The sequence below is a fragment of the Polypterus senegalus genome, chromosome 9, assembly GCF_016835505.1.
Source record: "Polypterus senegalus isolate Bchr_013 chromosome 9, ASM1683550v1, whole genome shotgun sequence".
In the NCBI taxonomy this organism is placed as follows: Eukaryota; Metazoa; Chordata; class Cladistia; order Polypteriformes; family Polypteridae; genus Polypterus; species Polypterus senegalus.
The window spans coordinates 182,472,380-182,497,393 of NC_053162.1; the positions used below are offsets into that span (position 1 = coordinate 182,472,380).

A 25,014-nucleotide genomic window follows, 5' to 3' on the forward strand; every position below is an offset into this window, starting at 1 on the left:
AAGAGAAAATCAACAATTTCAGAAATGTCTGCTAATGTACCACGAGAGCAGCAAAAAGCGAATAAATTGTTCCCGCCATTCAAATGTTAACATAATTTTGACTCGCCCCTTATTTTAAATATCAAAATAACCTTCCATAGAACTAGTGTTAGTGGATTTTGCACAGTTTTTTGGTCAGCACTGTTACTCCATTTAATGTATCCAGCCTTACACAGCGTGCGTTTGCTGAAGAACAAGCAGCGTCTCGCAGACAGTGCTATATCAATTGTGAGACTTGCCTGGACACCACCAGTCGGAAACCACATCTTTATAAAACTCACACGTTTATTTGTCATCAATACCCTCAGGTTTACAGTCCCAAACACCACACAAAGCACTCGGCAATAATCCCCACAATGAACTTCTTTATCTCTCAGTCCTTAGCCGCCTCTACTCTCCTCCTGGGAGCTTTGTCCTGCTTCCACTCCCAACCCAAGCTCCTCGACTGTAAGAGGGCAGCCCCTTTTATTCCGGCATCGGATGTACTCCAAGTGGCTGATGACGGCCTTCCGGCAGCACTTCCTGGTGTGTCGGAAACTGCTGCCCTTTGCACCGGAAGCACTCTAGGCATCCCTGGCAGGTTCATCCGCCATCTTGCCTGGTGTGGCGGAAGTAACAGTTCTCCGGGTCCAACGAGGCTTAAGGCGCCCCCTGGCGGTGGCCATGGGTCCCAACGGGTTAAAATCTTTTCCCTCTTCTCCCGTGATCCTCTCTTAGTCCAGGGCGGTTGCCCCCTCGTTGCCCGGAATCTATACATGTCCCCTTCCAGTCCTTCCTGGCAACCTGGCCAGGTAAGAACCCCAGACATCTGTGACACAATTTGCAGGTGCATCTCAATAAATTACAGTATCATTGAAAAGTGATTTTATTTCAGTAATTCCATTCAAACAATGAAACTCCTATATTATATAGACTCATTACACACAGAGGGATTCATTTCAAGGGTTTGTTTCTTTTCGTTTTGCTGATTATGGCCTGCAGGTAATGAAAACTCAAAATTCAGTATCTCAGAAATGTAGAATATTACACAAGACCAATAAAAAAAAAAAAAGATTTTTAATTACAGAATTTCTGTATTAAAAGAAAATTGGTGGATGAAGACAAGCACATTTACGTGTTTTCAAAGAGAACGGTAGATGGAATCTGCGGTTGGTGAAAAATGTTCCACCTGCAAAAGGTGTGTTTAATTTTTTTGGCAGTTTTAACATTTATTCAACCAAAATAAATTAGAAGCTATAAAAACATTAGGTGCATTATTTACATTTCTGTAACCTACTCAATCTCAATCTCAATCAATACTCTATCAACAAGTTGTGAAATGTGGGAGGCCAGTTGTTGGGGGCAACTTTTCCGTAAACGTATGGGACAGTTATTGGGGCCGGACACTTCACTCATCCCACTCTCGAACATTTCCACGTCATGGCACCAATTGCTGTGGCTGAGCAATTTCCTCAGGGCACTGCCCCCAATCCCCAACCAGCTGCTCATTCTGCCTGAACTCGGTGCCTTGGGATTACAAAAAGCAGCCCTTTTCAGCCAATGAGGTTAAAGGAAAATCTGTTTCTGCTTCAAAGGCCAATCAGCGCCTCTTACTTAAGAGCATCCTGTCTGCCAGCCTCGCTGTGCTCGCCCATCCCGTCACAGCTTCTCCTCCCAAAACAGGCAGATTCTTCTTCCCCGGAGTGACCTAACAGCCTACACGGGACTCGTCCTGCTGACCTACAGAACTTCACGGGCTCCTCATCTGTCTTTGTGGCTGCTCTAATCCATGCCTCCTCTCTGTGTTGTCTGTCCATGCCATATCCAAGTGTGCCATGGAGGGGCGCTGTTTCTCAACTGATTTCTTCTTTTAGGAAAGTGACTTTGAAACTTCTTTGGTGGGGGTGGGTGGGCTCTCCTGGATCACAAGTGTATGGTGGTGGTCGGGGGCAATGGGGCACTGGTTGCTTATATGTTTCTCTCGCGCCTCCCCCGCCGCCAACTTTGACTCGAAACGTTCCTTCTCACTTTGTCTCTCATCCCCAAACCACAGCCCCATGGGCACCTGCCCCAGCTGCTTGGCAGGAAGCACACAGGGAGTCATCACCATTGAGGGCCCACTAAGACGGAAGACCCTGCTGAAGGAGGGGCGCAAGCCAACAGTAAGTAGCTGGTGGGCCAAAGTGGGGGCGTTTTTGGGTGTACCCACTGGGACCATTTCTATTGAGTGTTAACAAGGGGTCCCCCACTCCAGCCCCCTAATATGTGGGTCAGCCTTGATATTAATAGTATACAGTCATATGAAAAAGTTTAGGAACCCCTCTTAATTCTTTGGATTTTTGTTTCTCATTGGCTGCGCTTTCAAAGTACCAACTTCCTGTTAATATCTGGCATGCCGAGTGGAAATAATCGTATTTCAGCAGTGACATGAAGTTTATTGGATTAACACAAAATATGCAATACAGTGATCCCTCAAGCCTATCTAAATATATATCACGGATTTTTCACTGGTTCGCGGATTTCTGCGGACAATGGGTCGTTTAATTTATGGTACATGCTTCCTCAGTTGGTTTGCCCAGTTGATTTCATACAAGGGACGCTATTGGCGGATGGCTGAGAAGCTACCCAATCAGCGCACGTATCACACATCAATTAAAACTCCCCAATGATATACGATATGCGTTGCATACTTAAAAGCCCAAACGGCACCTATTGATTTTTGATTGTTTGCTTTTCTCTCTCTGCCTCTCTGACATTCTCTGCTCCTGACGCACACTCCTTTGAAGAGGAAGATATGTTTGCATTCCTTTAATTGTGAGATGGAACCGTCATCTCTGTCTTGTCATGGAGCACAGTTTAAACTTTTGAAACAGAGACAAATGTTTGTTTGCAGTGTTTTAAAGTCCCTGTCTCTGCAACCTCCTGTGTTTCTGTGCAAATCTGTGACCCAAGCGTAACAATATAAACGTATGGTTTTTACTTTGCGGATTTTCACCTTTCGCGGGGGGTTCTGGAACACAACCCCCGTGATCGAGGGGGGATCACTGTATGCATCATAACAAAATTAGACAGGTGCATAAATGTGTGCCCCCCAACAGAGATATGACATCAATACTTAGCTGAGCCTCCTTTTGCTCCTTTGAGCCTCTCGACGCTGTCCTCCTATAGCCTGTGATGAGTGTCTGGACTCTGATGGAGGTATTTCTGACCATTCTTCATACCAAATCTCTCCAGTTCAGTTCAATTTGATGGACAGTCTGCTTCAAATCATCACAAAGATTGTCGATGATATTCAAGTCTGGTGACTGTGACGGCCATTCCAGAACATTGGACTTCTCCCTCTGCATGAATGCCTTTGTAGATTTCGAACTGTGTTTTGGGTCATTGTCTTGTTGGAATATCCAACCCCTGCATAACTTCAACTTTCTGACTGATGCGTGAACATTATCCTGAAGAATTTGTTGATATTGGGTTGAATTCATCTGACCCTCGACTTTAACAAAGGCCCCAGTCCCTGAACTGGCCACACAGCCCCACAGCATGATGGCACCTCCACCAAATGTGACAGTAGGCAGCATGTGTTTTTCTTGGAATGCGGTGTTCTTCTTCTGCCATGCAAATTGCTTTTTATTCTGACCAAATAACTCAATTTCTGTCTCATCAGTCCAAAGCACATGAGTCTGGCTTGTCTAAGTGAACATTTACATACAACAAGCGACTCTGTTTGTGGTGTGAGTGCAGGAAGGGCTTCTTTCTCATCACCCTGCCATACAGATGGGCTGAATTGTAGAACGATGTCCAGATACACCATCAGCAGTGAGATGTTCTTGTAGGTCTTTGGAGGTGACCTGTGGTTGTCTGTAACCATTCTCACAATCCTGCTCATATGCCGCTCCTGTATTTTTCTTGGCCTGCCAGACCTGCTGGGTTGGTTTAGCAGCAACTGTGCCTGTGGCCTTCCATGTCCTGATTCCACTCCTTACAGTTGAAACTGACAGTTTAAACCTCTGAGATGGCTTTTTGTAGCCTTCACCTAAACCAGGAGACTCAACAATCTTTGTTTTCAGACCTTTTGAGAGTTGCTTTGAGGATCCCATGCTGTCTGTCACTCTTCAGAGGAGAGTCAAAGGGAAGGAAGCACAACTTGCAATTGACCGCCTTAAATACCTTTGACCACTCATGACTGGACACTCCTGTCTATGAAGTTCAAGGCTTGACGAGTTCATCCAACCAAGTAATCAGCATTGAGCAGTGACAGGCATTCAGATCAGCACAATGACAAGGGGACCCACATTTGTGCACAGCCAGTTTTTCACATTTCATACAACTAAATACTACACCCCGGTACTCCGATGTTCCTAGAAAATGGAAGACATACCACTGTTATCTTTTTTTTTTTTTTGAAAGGAGAGTAAATTATTATGCAGGCTGAGAGGGGTTCCCAAACTTTTTCATATGACTGTATACTGTAGTGTCATTTCACAGTAAACGTCAAAGGAACCAAAAAAGGAACTTAACTTTTGAAGACTTTATTCATTAAATGGAAAAATTCAGTGAGTTCCAAAGAGAACAAATATAATTTCACCAAAACCCAATTAGAAAGGAGACTCCATGAACTAATTCAGAATATTATATAAAACATAATATCTAGAAAATAGATACATCCTAAAGAACAAGTACTGTATATTTTTGACTAAATACAAATAAGGGACTACAAGGCAAAAAAGACGTAACCTCCCCAAACACTAGAGGTGCCATTTTGCCAAAACTTAAGAGACCCGGGGCTAGAAGACGAGTGACATTTGGTAGGGCAGAGTAGGCAGTGCCACCCCAAACCGCCCATCCACGACAGCTTCTTCATAAGGACGTCATTATTCTTACTTGGTACTCCTGGTCCTCCTTCAGGCAAAGCCAAATAATTAACAACACTAACACCTAAGTGACGATTATTACTGTACCGACACAAAGGCAGCCCCCCGACAAGAAGACAACAGCAAGTACAACTAACTGCAAATGCTTGCATGAGGTTAGGACTGGCACAGGCATGTTAAGGCCATGTCACATTACACGACTTTCCCTGTGATTTTCGATCATAGCCTTCATTTAATTATAATAATAATGGTTTTTATTTACAAAAGTATCGGGACGCCTGCCTTTACACACACATGAACTTTAATGACATCTCATTCTTAATCCAGAGGCTTTAATATGGAGTTGGCCCACCCTTTGTAGTTCTAACAGCTTTAACTCTTCTGGTGTGTCGGAGTGTGTTTATGGGATTTGTGACCAGAAGAGCATTTGTGAGGTCAGGCACTGAGGTCAGACGAGAAGGCCTGGCTCGCTCTCGGCCTCTGCTCGAATTCATCCCAAAGGGGCTCAGTGCAGTTTATCCACCCCAAACCTGCTCCTCCATTTCTTTATACACCTTGCTGTGCCCACTGGTGCAGTGCAGTCGCGTTGCCATCCCCAAACTTGAAGTTGCCCAAAATGGCTTTGTATACTGAAGCATTAAGAGTTCCTTTCACTGGCGCTAAAGGCGGCCCAGCCCAACCCCACACAATAATCCCCCCTCCACCACACTTTAGACTTGGCACAATGCAGTCGGGCGAGTCCCGTTCTCCTGGCCAGACTTGTCCATCGGATTGCGTGATTCGTCACTCCAGAGGACACGTCTGCACTGCTCCAGAGTCCAGTGGCATCTGGTGGGCTTCACACCACTGCATCGGACGGGGTGCATTGCACTTGGTGATGTCAGGCTTGGCTGCAGCTGCTCGACCATGGAGACCCCATTCCATGAAGCTCCCTATGCACTGTTCTGAGCTTTTGTAGGTCTGTAGCTATGGACTCTGCAGAAAGTTGGCGACTTCTGCCCACCTCAGCATACGCTGTCCCCGCTCTGTGATTTGACGTGGCCTACCACTTGGTGGCTGAGTTACTGTTGTTCCCAATTGTTTCCACTTTGTCATAATACCACTAACAGTCGACCGTGGAATATTTAGTAGCGAGCACATTTCACGAATGGCACAGGTGGCATCCTATCACTGTACCACGCTTGAATTCACTGAGCGCCTGACAGAGAGCGACCCATTCTTTCACAAATGTTTGTAGAAGCCGTCTGCATGCCGAGGTGCTTGAGTTTATACACCTGTGGCCATGGAAGTGATTGGAACGCCTGAATTCAATAATTTGGAAGGGGGTCCCCAATACTTTTGCAATGTAGAGCATATAGTGCCTTTCCCATTCTTTTACATGACCTTAATGAGTCAGTTGTAGTTGTGTAGTCGCACATCTGCTTGCTTCAATAAAATCCAACAGGTTTGACTTGTCTTATCTCGAGTCATAACCCTGGGGTGGGTCTTGTGCACATGACAGCTGGCAACCAATGAGCTTTCTGCCAAAAGTACAATGCATTTACTGAATATGGCGCCTTGCATGAGGCAAACACCGTATGTTATTGAACCGCACAGCTAGGATGAGTCATAATGGGGCAGGAGATACTGTACAGGGTGGTCCAGATCTAATTATGCAGATCCAGATCATCTGGATGACTTTGATTTATGTGTGGACGATTCCAGTTCGGTGTAAAGACGATTCTTCATGTCGTCACTTCGCACACTTCTCGATGGTCAGGGATTTTTTGGGTGATTATCTATGTAATAAACTTAGTAAGTTATAGCGTAATGAAATTTGCATAATTAGATCTGGACCACCCTGAGACGCTATGACCAGCACATCTCAACGTCTGTTCTTCTTCTCCTTTCAGCTCCCGTCCTGGACCCGCTACTGGATCACGCTGTCCGGCACAACGCTCATCTATTATGGAGCAAAAGCACTGAGGGCAACTGAGAGAAAGCACGTAAGACACCATATGAGACTCTGTCCCGGCCAAAATGGCTCACAGTTAGCTCAGTGTGAAGGGGACAAGGAGGAGGAGGAGGAGATGATGGAGGCACAGAACCCTTGTAGTGTGGGCTCTGCCCTTTTACACACCAGCAGCTCTAAGTTGATGCCATTTTGTTCATTTATCCATGTTCTGCTTTTGCTGTGCTCTGCTCAGAGTCTTACAGTGTTGACACATCCTGGCCAGGAAGTGAACTGCACTGTCAGCACCGTGTGGCACCAATGCTGCCAGCTGCTGTGCCAGTGCCCCTTATCACCTGTAGTTCCAGCTATTGTGTTAGGCTTATTAGTGCCAGTAAACACAGATGTCACTTGCAGCTAAGAGAGTGCCTTGTCACATGACTGGCGTGTAAACAGGGCTCATAAGATGCAAGCACAATAAGAAGAAACATTAACTTGTAATTAGGGGGGGTGGTAGGGGGTCAGCACTGTCACACTCCTAGGTACTGAAAAGAAAGACTTCAGCCCTCTGAAAACTGGCAAACCCCAGAAAACGGCACAATTTCAGCCACTGGTGCCACCTGCAGTAGAAGAGCAGAACTCCATGGAATGGGCCTGTCAAAGGTGTCAGAGTTTAGAGTTAAAAAAAAATATAAAGAAAGAAGAAAAAATGTGGTCCATGGGATGTGGAATGGCAACTCTTAAATAACAACAACTCCAAACATACTGGAGAAGCCCATCAGTAACAAGGATTAGAATGTGAATTTAAATAAACCACAAACACAGAAATAATTTCAACACATTTAACAGGATCATCAACACTAGTAGGAATAACACTAATGGGAGCAATGTAAGGAAAAGCAGGGTGGAGGAATGAATGAATCTATTATATAGTGCCTTTCACATTTATCTATAGTGCATTTCCTATATATTTATTATATAGTGCCTTTCACATATTTATGATATAGTGTGTTTCCTATCTATATATCAATATATCTATTATATAGTGTCTTTCATATCTAATAATTATATACTGTAGTGCTTTTCACATCTATCTATCTATTAATTATATAGTGCCTTTCACATCTATCTATTATATAGTGCCTTTCCTGTCTATCATGTATACCAGTTACCCATGTTGTGAGTCTCACATTGACCTAATATTTAGTGCTTTTCACATTCTCCTTTCTGTGTACGTTATCCGCCTATCATGTAGCGTCATTGCTTTCTCTCTATCAATTATTAGTGCCTTTCTTATACCATCTTTTATAATTTCATTTCATTATTCATTTTCCACCCTGCCAACAGTGAGCACAAGGTACCCCCACCATTGCCACAGCCCCAACATCCTTCAAAGCTCTGATCCTGAAATCCCAGACAGCACCAGTGCCATCTAATGGTTGACTAGTGAACACACCAAGGATTTTCTTCCAAATCTTCCTCCTTTGTAATTTCCAGGTGCCCATGTATATGCTGTCTCACTCCCCAGTTGCCCGCTGACCACCAGTGTGGGTCCTGTCGGAGGTTCTGACATTTTTCTTCCATTTCTCCTCTTGCAGTATAAGTCCACACCCAGTAAGAAGGTCTCTATTTTGGGGTGGATGCCCGTTTTGCCAGATGACCCTGAACATCCGGACATCTTCCAGTTGAACGACCCAGACAAAGGTACACAGCGGGCATTCTAAACTTTAAATCAATAAATGCTGGCCAGTGTGAAATTAAAGCCCATCTAGACGGCCCCCAGTTTAATGTGTGAGGGGAGTCTAAATGTCTAAACTGGCACTGAGACTCTTGCAGACCAGCTGTGTGTCCTGGCCGGCAGTGGGCACTCTGAGCCCTTGTTTTATTGTCTTATTGGCACAGGCCTATACGTTGTGTTATTTTATTTTATTCTAAGTTGTCTTTTGTTTTTCTCTTCCCAGGCAACGTTTACAAGTTCCAGACGGCCTCCCGCTTTCACGCAATACTTTGGCACAAACATCTGGAAGATGCGTGCAGGAGCTCCAGGCCACAGGTGAGTTTCAAATTGCTCGCCATTCTGAGCAAATGTTTTCACCATTTTGGATACACGCCGCCATGTCCGCATCGCCGCATTCTGTACACACGTGTGCCGTGCCTCTGTGTCGGACGTCATTTTTGCTGTGCTGACGCGTTCATTCGAGAGAGGGAGAGAGGAACAGATAGAGCATACAAGTATAATAATGTACAGTTTATTTTGTTATTATTTAATGTTGCTAATGACGTACTGTGTGTCTTTTAGCACTTAAAAGTTTCTATGATAAAGTTTATCATGTACAGTATGTGAATGAAAATTAAATTCTGTGTCGGGTTTGCTGTTCTACCCGGTTTTGGGCAGGTCTCATCGCCCACAGTTACAGAGAGACTACTGTATACAGCCGACTAAGGTGAGCAGTCACACTACATGACACACCCACTGTAAGACACACCCCTTGACAGGGGGCTCCTCCCACAGCCCTAATCCTAACCAGAGAGCACCTGTGTTAAAATGGGTGAGCTGAGACAGACACAGATAACCGGGCATATCGCGTAACGCTAAAGTCAGAGAATGAGTGCAATTTAATTGACTTTTCAACGGAGGTCTGCAGCTGGACCCTATTGGAATTCTGGTAGCTTTGTTTTCTCCAAACTGTCTGACTTGTAGCTCTGAGTTTGTATGGCGTTCACGTGCAATTTCCGACTCGGAAACTGGAATCTCCCGTCCGTCCGATAGCATGTGAATGCAGCATCGGGGCGGCCAGCACGACGGTGAGTCCCGAAGCTCGGCTGGCGCTGGGAATGGAGCTCATCGCCTTGCTTTGATGACCTTTCACTTTTCTCGTTCTCTCCCTCAGATACCTGCCAACCTTATGACCTTTGAATAAACCCAACACAATGATTTGGGGATGAAGTGCCAAACACGTACCCGCTGGAGAAACAGAGAGCAAGAGACATAAAAAAAAAAGAAGAGGAAGAAAGCGGTGACTCGGAACTCCCGGCCGGGATGCACTGCACTTTTGTTTTTTTTAATGGACTAGTTCAACTTGTCGATGTTCCTGATTTTACTAAAGGTGAACCTGCCATGAGTCGGACAACTGCAGGACTTAAGAAGATGTGAATGTCTCCCTGCGCTAACTTGTTTTTTTTTTTTATTATTTATTTATTTGATTTTTTTCTTTTTAATAATGATCTGCGAGTTCGACTCAGAGACCTTAAACGGAGTTTCGTGCCCAAATTGACTCGGTATTGTTTTGTTATGTTGATCTACGTAACCAAACGATGTTGTTTTAGCCCATGTTGGGTTTTGGGGAAAAAAAACAAAACACAAACAAAAAACAAAAAAAAAACAAGTCGGAGAGAATCAAAGAAGTCTTTGTGCCGCACAAAGCTTGTCGACAGTGTTAGATGGATGGCAAGGAGCTAGCAGCGGGCAGAAGAGGCGAGCAGGGCGGCGAGCGACTGGCCTGCCTACCTTAAGTGCGTGTGTGTGTGTGTGTGTGTGTGAGAGTAGAGGGGTGTATGCAGCGTTCTGGGACATAGACTGGCCCCCCCCAACCTAAAGTGTTTCCACCCATACCCCCCCAAACCAATCCCAGTGCCAGCAGCTTCATTCAAAGGCACTTTATTGAGCAACGACCAATCGATCAAAGCAACGGTTTAGGTGAAAAACAACACCCAGTGAACGGGCCTAACGAAATAAGGGATGACCGCGACCCCCCACCACCACCACCACCACCACCCGACATGTCTGATCAGGCATCCGGACCCCCGCCTCGCAGGTTACAGGCAGGCAGAGGGTCTGCGTGCATCTGTGTGTTGTGGGCATATACCGTATACTGTACACTCACTTCTGTTGTATCTTTGTGTGTGAATGCATATTGTTTTAAATTAAAATGTAATATTTGATGTACAATATCTATGAACCGGTGCTTTATGTAGTCATGTCAAATATCACCTGCGGCGGGTGGGGTGCTGCCCCGTGCCATTGGCTACTGTGACTCGCCCCCCCAGTGGGATAAAGCGGGATAACGCCGATTGGATCAACTCTGTCATTAATTCACAATTATGGCATAGAGAAAAACAAAGGTTTACATATTAGGAGAAGGTTTATGAAACCACACCATCGTACAGTGGTGGCCAGAGGTTTGGAGAATGACCCCAAGTGCTGGTTTTCATAAAGTCTGCTGCTTCGGTGTTGTTAGATCTTTCTGTCAGATGTTTCTGTGGTACACTAAAGTAGAATTACGAGCCGTTCAGAAGCATTTTATTGACAGTGACATGAAGTTTATGCAAAGAGTGGGCCCTTCTTTTTCAAGACCTCTGCAGTTCATCCTGGCATTCGTTCAGCAAACTGTGGGGTCAAGAAACGTGACTGGGGGTCCTTCATACCAACAGCGAGATGTCTGCATAGGGGCGCCGCACTGGGACTGCCAAGTAAGAACTTTTTTTTTTTCCTTTTTAAAAAATGTCTTCCTTTTTAGTCATTCTGATGTGTGTTCAGACCATAGTGCCAGTGTATATATATTTATTTATTTATGTGTTTTATTTATTTAAATAGCTTCTGGGACAACACCTGATAACACTGAGCTCATTTAATTAGCAGGGGCTTTTTTTTTTTCTTTTATTCGACATTCAGTAAAGTACAGCAGCAGGATTTGTACATTTATAAGACATTTAGAAATATTTCTGCTTTTGCTATCGATTTAAATGCTCAACTCTCTTTTGTTGATTCCATTATACTTTGCCCTTTCTCTGTGCAGTTTTTCCCCCTTCATTGTATCTTAATAATGACAATTTAAAAGAAGCAGAGCAGACACGCTGGCAAACAACACTGAATAATCAAAGGCTGCAACTGCTTTAGCGTCAGACCCACTAATTAGTAAATAATGGATTAATTAAACAATTAGAACACCTTGAAAAGTAGAATGAAAATCAAGATGAAAATACTGTTACAAAGAAAAAATACGTTATTCCTATATAACTGCTTCGTACATTTTAATATTTTTTTTAACAAACTTAGTTTTCTAATTTCTATATTGTTCCCTAAACACAGAACTTGGGAAATATCAGTTCAGTTAATTAGCCCAGGAGTTCAATTAAAAACAGAAGCTGGTGGGAACAAAAACCTGCAGCCACAGGGAGTCCCCAGGACCGAGTTTGGGAAACACTGATCTAGAGCATGCGTCCCCCAACTACGGTCCTGGAGGGGGGCCGCAGTTGCTGCAGGTTTTCATTCTGACCCTGTTCTTAATTAGTGACATCTGTTTCTGCTGCTAATTAACTTCTTTTGAATCTATATATATAATTCACTGAGGGCACACAAGACAGAGAGCCACGCCTGCCAACTCACAGAGCCCCACCTGCCAACTGTAAGACCATGGGATACGCTCGACAGAGCCCCGCCCGCCAACTCTAACCCTCCTCCTGCGTCATGGGATACGCTCGACAGAGCCCCGCCCGCCAACTCTAACCCTCCTCGTGCGTCATGGGATACACACGACAGAGCCCCGCCCACCAACTCTAACCCTCCTCCTGCGTCATGGGATACGCTCGACAGAGCCCCGCCCACCAACTCTAACCCTCCTCGTGCGTCATGGGATATGCTCGACAGAGCCCCGCCCACCAACTCTAACCCTCCTCCTGCGTCCACCGCCGCTCTCAAGGCATGTGCACTGCCTGCTCATGTGCCTGCACGCAACAACTCACCAAACACAGCCTCAGTCGCTTTCGTCTGTGCTACAGTCCACATGAGAGACACACACACAGGCGCGCTCGCGAGAGAGAGACACACACACACACACACACACACACACACAGGAGCGCGCGTGCATTATTGCAATGTTACTTTTCTTGGTTGTTTATTAAATTACGGATTTTTCAAATGTTCATTTTTTTCCCTGTGCTTAAAACTTAAAAAAAGTGTTTTTAGCGAGCGGGTCGTAAGGCTATAGCGTGAACTCTTGCAGTGTTAGTTTTCTCTGTTGTTCAAGGTTTTCTTAGTCTTATTCAATGTGTTTACATTTAGTTTACTATTATGCTGTGCATTCTGTGGTATAATTAACTATATTTGTGCCTAAAAACTTAAAAATATATATATTTACATGCAGTTCATATGGTCTGGAACGGATTAATTGTATTTACATACAATCTTATGGGGGAAATTACTTCGGTTCATGACAAAATCGGGTTACAACCAGAGCTTTGGAATGAATTATGGTCGTTAACCGAAGTTCCACTGTATATATAATCGACCAAGTCGCCCGACCATGGGGTACGCACGACAGTGCCCTGCCCGCCAACTCTCGCCCTCCTCCCGCGTCCACCCTCGCTCTCCAGGTATGCGCACTGCTTGCTCACGTGCCTGCCCCCACATCCTCACTCGCTTTGTGCTACAGTCCAAATGCAGCTGTGAGCCATGTTGACTGTTCACGTTGATAATTATGCGCCGTATGCTACGCCGCGGGTTGGCTAGTTCATTTTAATTGACTTGCTCTTCAAAACTCAGACCTCTCGTTTCTTTTTCCTTAATTAGCAGTCAAAAAATAATGAGATGGGCGGCACGGTGGCACAGTGGGTATCACTTTTCCCTCGCAGTTAGTAGACTCGGCCTTCGCTTCCCGGGTCCTCCCTGTGTGGAGTTTGCATGTTCTCCCCGTGTCTGTGTGGGTTTCCTCCCACAGTCCAAAGACATGCAGGTTAGGCGCATTTGCGATTCGAAACTGTCCCTGGTGTGTGTGCCCTGTGGTGGGCTGGCACCCTGCCCGGGGTTTTTTTCCTGCCTTGCGTCCTGTGTTGGCTGGGATTAACTCCGGCAGACCCCCGTGACCCTGTAGTTAGGATATAGCGGGTTGGATAATGGATGGATTTTATAAGTGTCCCGTATTTCTAAATTTTCTAATCTGGCAACCCATTCCCACACTCCTTTAATTAATAAAAGCCCACCCCTCTGCTTTTTAAATCGCTGCACAAGCGACGGAAGTGATGTCAAACTGAAGCGCCGTAGCCTTGGTAAAGGCGGAATTTATGCGGGGACGATTCCAGTTCGGCACAAAGGCGATTCTTCGTGTCGTCAGTGCGCACACATCTCGATTCTTTGGGTGATCTTCCATGTAATAAACTTAAGTTATAACATAATGAAAATTGCATAATTAGATCTGGACCACCCCATAAAGTTGTGTGCCATCGACATAGCAAGTGGAAGCTTAGACCAAACCAACAGGTAATCTCACCTAATGGAGGCATCGAGATATTAAGAGATTTGGACCGAGAACTGACCCTTGACGGACACCTTGTGCGAGTGAAGCAGCGGCAGATTTGTGTTCCCTAATGAAGACCTGACACTGGCGATCACGGAGGTGTGATGTGAACCAAGAAAGAGCAGAACCAGAGATACCAATAGCTGAGAGTCGGGACAGTAAAATGTGCTGGTTAACTGTATTAAAAGTCAAGGATGTTGTATAATCAGACGGTACAAACAGCACACAGTCTACTTTACCACAATCCTCTTTAATCCTCAACTCCAACCCAACTCCACGATCCTCTCCACCCTCCTCCTCCATGCCTACTGCCCTCTACTGCACACAGCAGGAACACCACATGTCCCCTCTTTAGTAAGTAAAGCTTGTAACAAACGACATTTTGTAAACTAACAGAACTTGAACTGAATCATCCCCATCAGCACACGAGATTTGTACGTTGAGAGAACACATGAAAATACATTCTGCATTCCTCTCAAACCAACTGTTCTTGTCCTTTACATCTGGTAATCATTTGCCCATACAGGTGGTGTTCTAACTCTTTCACTCCGTCTAACAGGTTCAGACTAAGTAAGTCTGTGTGGCATAACAGAAACAGATAGATGCCTTTCATCATTTTCCTCTCCGAGGTCTGAATGAACATCGGCACGACGAAACGCATTCCACATACCTCCATCCGACAACTCCTAGGTATACCGTCCTTTCTTTCTCAGTACTTGAAGTGCTTTAGTAAACTTTGATCTTCCTTTCTTCTGTAGTCGTTTTTTTTTTTTACACGCACAAATGATCCAGGCTGAAAGTCAACTTCCCAGGCCCCTCGCTTTAGATCTGTGTAAATTTTACTTTTGTCCTGTTTTTGTCTTACTGCATCCATAACAGCTTTCTTCTGTGTCTCCCGCTATGTAACTCTGTATGCGTCTGTCTACCATGAAGTAGCTCTGAAGGAGACATCTTGGTTGTTGCATGGCGAGTTGCTCGATAGTTAAGTAATTACTCAGAAACAAATGCTTTCCAAAGTTTTCCCTTAAGGCTTGTGGTTAGTATCGTTTCTTTGAGATGTCTGTTGAATCTCTCAATTTCGCCATTTGCCTGGGGATAGTATAATGATGATTTCCTGTGGGTTATATTCCTCTCTCTCAGGAAGGTCTCAAATTCCGCAGAGACAAACTGAGGCCCATTATCTGAAATCAGTTCCTTTGGATATCCTTCTCTGCTGACAACTGATGTGAGGAACGCAATGACAGTAGCAGAGGCTACTTGAGAAGCAAAAGCCTCTTCTGGCCATTTGCTGTAATAATCTATCAGAGGAATTGCAAAACGGCAGTCCAGTGGTCCATCTGCAAATGGCCGTACAATATCTATTGCAAGTTTCACCCATGTAAAGTTAGGATAAGGTACCGGCTGAAGTGGAGGAGTGTGGACAATAGCTGTTTTGTCATGGAGTTGACGTGCTACACTTGAACGAATTGCTGCTTCCACCAGGGCATCCATTCCAGGCCACCAAAGTAGATCTCGCAGTGTTTGTTTGGTTCTGACGATACCTTGAGATACCTTGATGACTCTCATGTGCAATATGTACCAGTTTATCCTGTAAGTCCAGAGGCCCCAACAACATTTATTTCTATAGCACATTTTCATACAAACAGTAGCTCATAATAAAGAATAGAAAAATAAAAGACACAAAAATAAGTCAACATTAATTAACATAGAATAAGAGTAAGGTCCGATGGCCAGGGAGGACAGAAAAAAAAAAAAACTCCAGACGGCTGGAGAAAAAAATAAAATCTGCAGGGATTCCAGACCATGAGACCACCCGGTCCCCTCTGAACATTCTACCTCACATAAATGAAACAGTCCTCTTTGGATTTAGGGTTCTCACTGAAGGACTTGATGATGATGATGGTCACGTAGACTTCTGGCTTTCAGTCCATCAATGTTGGTGCATCATGAAGCTTTGAGTAGGTGGTGGTCACCACAAAGAAACCGGAAAAAGAAACAGAAGAGAGAGTTGGGGTCAGTACAGATTTTAGAGCCACCATGAATAGTAATTATGATGAATTGAACATACAGAGTATCAGGATTAAGTTAAAGTGAAGTTAGGAGAAGGCCATGTTACAGTAATGTGTTTTCAGCCGTGTTTTAAACTGCTCTACTGTATCAGCCTGGTGAATTCCAGATTTGAGGTGCAAAACAGCAGAAGGCCGCCTGCCCGCCTCACCACTTCTTTAAGTTTTGTTCTTGGAATTCTAAGGAGACACTCATTTGAGGATCTGAGGTTACGATTTGGAATATAACGTGTCAGACACTGCGATATATAAGATGGGGTGAGATTATTTAAGGCTTTATAAACCATCAGCAGAATGTTAAAGTCAATCCTGAATGACACAGGTAACCAGCAAGCAGGGAGATCCGCGAATGATTTATAGCCATCCATTAAAGACAATTCATGCCTCACTCTGTAATACGCTCAAAGGTTTTTTTCAGATTTTGGCCATTTCTTTTGTAAAAGCTCTTTCAGCTTAATATGTACTGGACATTTAAGACAGGCATTTTCCTTTATAAGTGCAACCACCTCAACGTCCTCATCAGGTATTTTATCTGTGCCAGGTAATGGTAGTCGCAACAAGCAATCGGCTGTAATACTGAATGGTGTAATTGAAATGTAGAAGTCAGGCTGACCACCTAGCTATGCGCATTCCCACTCTTCCCAGTCCTTTACTTGTCAGTGGGCTATGATCTGTCTGTAAAGTAAAGTGACGTCCCCACAGATACGTTCTCCACTTTTCTGTAGCCCATACGCATGCCAGAGCCTCTTCCTCTACTGTTGAGTATTTTCGTTCTGCTTCGCGGAGTGTTCTGGATGCAAATGATACAGCTGTCTCCTCATTATCTGAGTTAAGCTGTGAAAGGACGGCACCTAAGCCTCAGTCTGAAGCATCTGTAGTGACCACAGTAGGTAATGTCGGGTCAAACAGAGTTAGTACTGTACTGAGCTATTTACAATGAATTGCTTGACGATATCAAAACTGTGTTGAGCTGCATCAGACCACGTAAGCACTGAAGTTCCACGCAGTAAAGCTCTCAATGGTTCAACCACTGATGCGTAATTAGGTATAAATTTAGCATACCAAGAAGTGAGACCCCAAAAAAGAACGTAATGCCTGCTGGTCACAGGGTGCTGGGGCTTGTGTAACTGCTTTAATGTGTTCACGTGTGATCTGGCTTTAAGCCTTCTTGAGAAATGATACGACCTAAGAATGACACTTTGTTCTGTCTAAACTGACATTTTGAAAAGTTCAGGTGTAATCCTGCTGCATTAATGTGGTGCAAGACAGCTTTACAGTGTTGTTCATGAAGGTCAGGAGTTGAGCCATACACAATAATATCATCCAAATAACACTGTACGCCTTGCTGACTTCTTAAAATTGACGCCGGCATCATCCTCTGAAAACCGCCAGGTGCATATTCAAGTCCATAAGGAACACGTCTGAAGCGGAATAAACCGTCATGGGTGATAATATCTCGGCTGTCCTCGTGAAGTACTACTTGATGATAGGCACTTTGAAGGTCCAGTGTTGAAAATGCCCGTGCATCTCTTAGTTCTGCAAATACTTCTTCCATAATTGGCAATGGATAACTTTGTTACTGTACATAATACAAATTAACCTGCACTTTACCTTTAAAAAGAATCATGGCTGGTGTGAGTTTCTAAACTCATGTGGGATTCCACCCAACGGGACGACACGCGGACGAGCGTCCCAAAGCAATCGCAGTCTCCCAGCGCTGTAGCAGTTCGCCGTATAAGCGCATCCAAAAAGATCACAGACATGCTGTAAGCGCCTGTCGTCAATGGGTCATACAAGGAACATTATAAAGATCCCGCTACAATAAATAACAGCGCTGTTGCTGTTTCAAGCTGAATAAAGCTGGTGTTGTTAAAGTACTGAGACTCAGCTTCGTGTTTTGGGGAGCAAGATGGGGACTCGCACTTCACAGAGCACACACACAGTCACAATGCTGTAGTAAACAGATGTTGACTATATGAGTGTGGCACACAGACTCAGACGGAGAATAGGAGACGATTGCGAGAGAGAGAGAGAGAGAGAGACGGGTGAGCGAGCGAGCGAGATAAGGAGAGAGAGAGAGACGTGCTGGGCGAGCGAGCGAGATAAGGAGAGAGAGAGACTAGCTGGAGAGAGAGCGAGCGGATAAGATAAGAGAAAGAGAGAGAGAGAGAAAGACGCGCTGGGTGAGCGAGCGAGCGAGATAAGGAGAGAGAGAGAGAGAGAGAGACTAGCTGGGCAAGCGAGCGAGCGAGATAAGGAAAGAGAGAGAGAGAGAGAGAGAAAGAGCGCGCTGGAGAAGCGAGCTGAAAGAGAAAGAGAGAGAGGCGAGAACGAGAGAGAGAGAGAGATAAGGAAAGAGAGAGAGAGAGAGAGCGCTGGGGCGGCGAGATAAGGAAAGAGAAAGAGAGAGACGCGCTGGGCGAGCAAGCAAGAGAGAGAGAGAGAGAGACTAGCTGGGCAAGCGAGCGAGCGAGATAAGGAAAGAGAGAGAGAGAGAGACGTGCTTGGCAAGCGAGCAAGATAAGGAGAGAGAGAGAGAGAGAGACGCGCTGGGCGAGCAAAAGAGCAAGATAAGGAGAGAGAGAGAGAGAGAGAGAGAGAGACTAGCTGGGTGAGCGAGCAAGCGAGATAAGGAAAGAGAGAGAGAGAGAAAGACGCGCTGGGTAAGCGAGCGAGCGAGATAAGGAAAGAGAAAGAGAGAGACGCGCTGGGCGAGCAAGCGAGTGAGATAAGGAGAGAGAGAGAGAGAGATGTGCTGGGCGAGCGAGATAAGGAGAGAGAGAGACGCGCTGGGCGAGCGAGCGAGATAAGGAGAGAGAGAGAGAAGAGAGAGAGAGACGCGCTGGGCGAGCGAGCGAGCGAGATAAGGAGAGAGAGAGAGAGAAGAACCATCAGCTCAGTTGTGATCACATGACGCTCAGCAGACAAAGTGTATCCATACTACTCGTATTGCAAGACATCGCTCGCTTATCAAGTCAAAATTTATTACAAATTTTTGCTCGTCTTGCAAAACACTCGTAAACCAAGTTTCTCGTAAACCGAGGTTCCACTTATAGATGTTCCTTCCTGTACTATAGAAAACTCCGCATCCACATTGTTGGACTGATATGTTAAGAGTCATATGCAGGCAGGCATCCCAGAACAGGAATTTGTTCTTTTAGGTATCTAACCAGTCGCAGTTTAGGAGCTCTAAGTGATTCCATTGCGAAATAAGTAGCATAACCGCTTCAGGTAAAATCGAAACAGCTGAACCGGTATCATTGGAATCACTTCTCTATTTGATACAGTAGTGATGGAGACAGTGCACAGGATCTTGTCCGAGGTATTAATATTATTGTTTTCTACATGCAACACCGCAACTTCAGGAGTACAGTAGTTACTTCATGAACATCTGTATATCCTGCACTGCGGCAAACTTTCGCAAAATGACCGTGCTTTTTACATTTACGGCACTCTGCATCTTTAGCAGGACACCCCGCATGATTCGCTGTGTGTTGCGCTGATCCACACCTAAAACACGTCTTTTTCTGCATATCAGTTGACTGTCTTGTTAGTTGTGCCGGCGCGCTATGTCTTACTGTACTGCTTTTGTGCAGAGGCGTTTTGTCCAATTTTTGCGTTGTAAGAACAGCGTGCACACTAGCAGCAGCCCCTTGGCTAAGTGTTTTGGCCTCAGCCATGGCGTATTCAATCTGACTTGCAATTGCTTTCGACAAAGTTAAATCCGCCTCCAGAAGTAGCCTCTCTCCGAGACGAGAACAAGTAGTCTTTTCCACAACCTGATCCTGTATCATTTCATCAGTCAGTTCTCCAAATCCACAAGTGACGACCAGTTCTCGTAAAGCTGCACCGTATTGCTCGATCGACTCGCCAGCCCTTTGGCTGTGCTGGTGGAACTTGTAACGTTCAACGACAACATTAACTTTCGGCACAAAAAACGTTTTTAGAACCGTTACCGCAGTGTTGTATGTATCGTCTTCAGCTGGCAATGTGTAAAAAATACGTTGTCCTTCTGCTCCGGGACAACGAATAAGCAAAGCACGTTTTCTCGCGTCGGGTGGATCGACCTGATTAGTGGCAAGCATGTAATTCTCAAAAATGCGTAGCCAAGCAGTGAAAGTAACTGTAGGCTCACCCGGGACGATTTGTCCTACTTTGTCGAAGTATCCTACCGTAGTTTATTTAAATGACAGATACGGTATATACACCACATATGTTACACCCATCCGTTTGCTGTAAGTCGTAACATTAAACTTATAACGTTATACCCTATCATCATTTAACATGTTGTATTTAGAAGTCGTCTATCAAATTTATGGAAATGCTAACATTTCTCAATTTATTCTATATGCATCATTTAATCCTCGAAAGAGACACAGCCGTGCATGGATACAATGGCCTGTACAAGATTAAAAGTCACACATGCAAAATATACAACTTATAAAATGTTGACAGTAAATACCTATGCAGAAAAGTGTAAAAATGTTGGTCTGCGCATGCGTAGTATCAGTGAGTAGATCATTTCGATGGGTAGGATGTTTCGTCAGAACACCGGCTGCTGCAGGGATAGTAAACACATCCTCGTCGCCAATATGTTGTATATTCAGACTGTACAAACAGGACGTTGTCTTCTTTACCACAATCCTCTTTGAACTCCAACCCAACTGCACGATCCTCTCCACCCTTCTCCTCCTTTCCTCCATGCCTACTGCCCTCTACTGCACACAGCAGGAACACCACAAAGGAGAACTAGAATACCTGCGGTTATAAGCAAGTCATCGCCTACATTAAGTAGTTTCATTGCTATGGGGCTTTGACCCGATTGAAAAGGATGGAATGTGCTGTTATTTCTTTCTTCCTTGGAGACAATTTCGTGCGCACAATTTACTATCTCGTGCCCACCACGCACCATAGCCTGCGCACCGGGTACTTTAAGGTCGCGCCAGCTAATACTGCGCGTGCGCCGCACACACTTCGCGGAGCACCAAGCACCATCGCACGCCAATGCACATCACTTTCTGGGGACAGGAAGTGTCACTAAACAGTTTGAGGTTTTCCTCACACGGTTACATTCCACAGAAATGGATATGACAAGTTTATAAAAGCAGGCTTTGCATTCAAGCCCAGATCGTTCAATCCGTGAAGCAGCAGCGCCGACCACCGCACTAATTTATAGTAAAAGGAAATGACTTTAGTTAGCCGACTGCTTACCAGGCCTCAGCTTCTTATTCGCACAAGTTACGAAAGGAATTCATATTCCCCGTATTGATTGCATGTGAAGTTTATCCTGCAGTCCAACGCAGGTTCACTAATTTTAATTCTCTGGTAAACCACTCGACCGCTTATCTCTACACAAATGACCGGTGGGACTTACACTGTAAAAAATAAATCTTGCATGTGTGAAAAATAATAATAAAAAATAGCTAACTATACGCAAAATAATCATTACCTTAATTAATAAAAATGGGTTTTACCCTTTTTCTTGATTATTTTAATTCTAATTCAATAAAAAAAATTAAGAATAATGTTAACTTTTTCCATCCATCCATCCATTGTCTAACCCGCTGAATCCGAATAGGGTCACGGGGGTCTGCTGGAGCCAATCCCAGCCAACACAGGGCACAAGGCAGGAACCAATCCTGGGCAGGGTGCCAACCCACCGCAGTGTTAACTTTTTATTCTTCTTAAAATGTAAACAATTTTTATAACTTATTCTATGTAAAAAAAAATATACTGTGAATTGAACACAGTTAAGTTAAGTTAAATTTAATGACAGGGCACTTCCTCTCACATCGATTTCTTGGTCTTTACAACAACGCATTCAGCTGTAAGGCTTATCCATAATAAGAGCTATTTTACTCTGAATGTGTAAGTATAAAGCATATTAATTCCATAATGAATAATAGTATTTCATCTCATATAGTTACAGATGTAAGCAGTTGTTGTTCTCACGAAACCTTTCCCTTCATGTGGGAAACATGGCGAGCAAGGTAGCGTCTTTCTAACAACTTACCTCGTTGGTTTGCTTTAAAAAGCAAGCACATTTCTCGGATAGTTACCTATGTTCATATGTTTGTTTTTTTTATCGTTTAAAACTTTTATTTTACACAGAAAAAGAAAATGACAATTTGAGATAAGTTTGAGAACGATATGGCGTTTGTCCTAAACTACGACCTGTAAACTATGGAGGAATATTTCGGACAAAATGAAATAAATAAATAAATGCGTAAATAAATAAAAGTACTGTGAAATGAGAGCATAAATAAATAAATGTGTCACGAAATATGTTTTTCGTTGCTTATTTATTTATTTCATTTTGTCCGTAACATTCCTGCAAGCCGTCATGAAATACGGCTTGAAATAAAACTGTCACTTTCACTCGTCAAAGTTGAGAGGGTGGGCTCTAACACGCCCTCTAGTTACTGATTGGTGAATCGATAGCACAAGAATTAATTAGAAAAATGCTTACTACTGCCGATGAAATGGATTCTGCTGAAGATATTACGTATTTCAGAGAGAGAATTGAAGATTTATCGGAAGAAATTACAATGTTGGCGGCCCTTTTAGAACTGAGTATTTGACCCTTGTTTTACGAGTAGAAAGTCAGTTGCATATTCGCAGCTACTTTTCAAACAACTGTACAGCTCTGATCAGTGGTAAAGTTGTTCAGTTCAAAATATTAGGTGGAGCTGCTTTGGGCATTCCATGTCAAAGTACCTAAACTAATACAGCCGTTGCAGCTTACCGTATATCAAACTGGCTCATTCGTCTTGTGATCGTCTTCTCCGATACACCATATAGATCTGCAATCTGTTGTACTTTTAAACCGCATAACAGAAGGTGTTCTATTGACTCAGCTGGAATGTCAAAGGATGGACATCCAGAGCAGCGAACTGCGTCACCTGAACTGCAGTGTAGTAGAGTCTGTTCCACCTGTTCTTCGATCATTTCAAAAACAGTTTCATCTATATCGGAGTCTAAAAGGGCCGCCAACATTGTAATTTCTTCCGATAAATCTTCAGTTCTCTCTCTGAAATACGTAATATCTTCAGCAGAATTCATTTCATCGGCAGTAGTAAGCATTTTTCTAATTAATTCTTGTGCTATCGATTCACCAATCAGTAACTAGAGGGCGTGTTAGAGCCCACCCTCTCAACTTTGACGAGTGAAAGTGACACTTTTATTTCAAGCCGTATTTCATGACGGTTTGCAGGGATGTTACGGACAAAATGAAATAAATAAATAAGCAACGAAAAACATATTTCGTGACACATTTATTTATTTATGCTCTCATTTCATGACATATTTATTTATTAAGGCTGTCATTTCATGACACATTTATTTATTTATGCTCACATTTCACAGTACTTTTATTTATTTACGCATTTATTTATTTATTTCATTTTGTCCGAAATATTCCTCCATAGTAAACAACATGTAAAGACGTTGGCCTAACCGTCACGGTATTATTTGACCTCTTATTTAATGAGTGTTCTACAGAGGCCATGTGTTTTCTGGTTAATTTTTAATACTGTGATTTATTTAGCGATGTTTCATTTCCTATTTTATTTCAGGATTTTCGCTATCGCATACTGAAAAGTAGTGAAAAGGCGGCCATTCATTTAAGAGGACATGTTAGCGTAAATGCAGGACGTGTTTGAAGAGCGGTCGGTGCCTGCTGCAGGATTTCACGCTTTCACTCTTTGTTTCCTTCCCGTTTCCCACTCATTCCTGGGACATTATTTGATTTAGATATACTTTTTGAAGAAAGTTTAAAAAAAGAAAAGACAATTTTCATTGACATTTGAATGTTAGTAATTCAGTAAAAATTATCCTCAGACATTTGATTTAATTTTCCTTTGAAAATATAACTCCGTTGTTGTGACTATCTCTGTATGTTCAAATAAATACAGATATATGGATTTTTAGCATGTATTTGTTAAGTCGTTACTGTCCAGCGTTGCATACTCACTTTTTTTGAGTACTTTAATTTAAATGAAAATCAGACTAAAATGAAACCATTTTTGCGACTACTTATATTTAATCAAACTCATTTATTTTAGGTAAATTTGAGTTAATTAATAAATTAAGTTTACTCAATAGTGCAGTATATTAAATCTACTCAAAAATATTGCTTGTAATTTGTTGCCTTATTTTTTTTTTTTTAAGTAATTTTAACGCAGTATTTTTTACAGTGTAATAAAAGAGTTCAATCCAAACCGGGTCACTTCAGTTCCCACCGTTTTCAGACCAGAAATGTATTATTCTTATTAAAAAAGGAAAATTTGAATATCCCATATAAATCCACGGCCAAACTGGCACATCAGCTGCACTGTGCAAAACGAACTTCAATATTTAAAAGGACACCGCGGAGAGCTACGTCGTGTTGCGGCCAATTTTATCGTCACGTTTTTCACGAGATATTTTCACGGACTATACGAGATAAGGGCTATCCCATCTTTTTTTTTTCTCAATTTGCGGTTCTGAGCTTCTGTAGTCGAGGACATTCTCAGTTTGGTTCTGGATATTATATTTTCTTCCTGTTCCATTATTAAGACACACCATGTGACACATACTGTAAGAAATCTTCAAACACCAATCCATTTTAATTCGGCCTACCACCGCCCCACAGTGAGCTACTTAATTGCGTTGAAATCCCCACCACAAAGTGAATTATTTATTTATATCAGACGGGGTCTCGCCAGTCGTTCAATATCAAACAGTTCTCTAACAAGTGATTCTCATCGACATTCACGACATCCTAAACCAGTTCTTATACTGGTCTCCACCTCACCCCTTTACCAGTTAACCTGGCACGTCTCACTGTAGTATTATCG

At 43.5% G+C, this 25,014-nt stretch overlaps 1 protein-coding gene across 3 annotated transcripts in view; it reads left to right on the forward strand.

The window, feature by feature from the left end:
• ralgps1 (Ral GEF with PH domain and SH3 binding motif 1) overlaps positions 1–10,768 on the forward strand; it is a 342,472-nt gene extending 331,704 nt beyond the window's left edge. For all 3 annotated transcript variants that reach the window (XM_039764462.1, XM_039764461.1, XM_039764463.1), the window contains 5 exons: positions 2,072–2,180; positions 6,782–6,874; positions 8,418–8,523; positions 8,781–8,872; positions 9,711–10,768. In XM_039764462.1, the coding sequence (XP_039620396.1) occupies positions 2,072–2,180; positions 6,782–6,874; positions 8,418–8,523; positions 8,781–8,872; positions 9,711–9,740 (430 nt within the window). In that variant the 3' untranslated portion in view covers positions 9,741–10,768. The remainder of the gene's footprint in view (positions 1–2,071; positions 2,181–6,781; positions 6,875–8,417; positions 8,524–8,780; positions 8,873–9,710) is intronic.
• Positions 10,769–25,014: the final 14,246 nt, after the last annotated feature.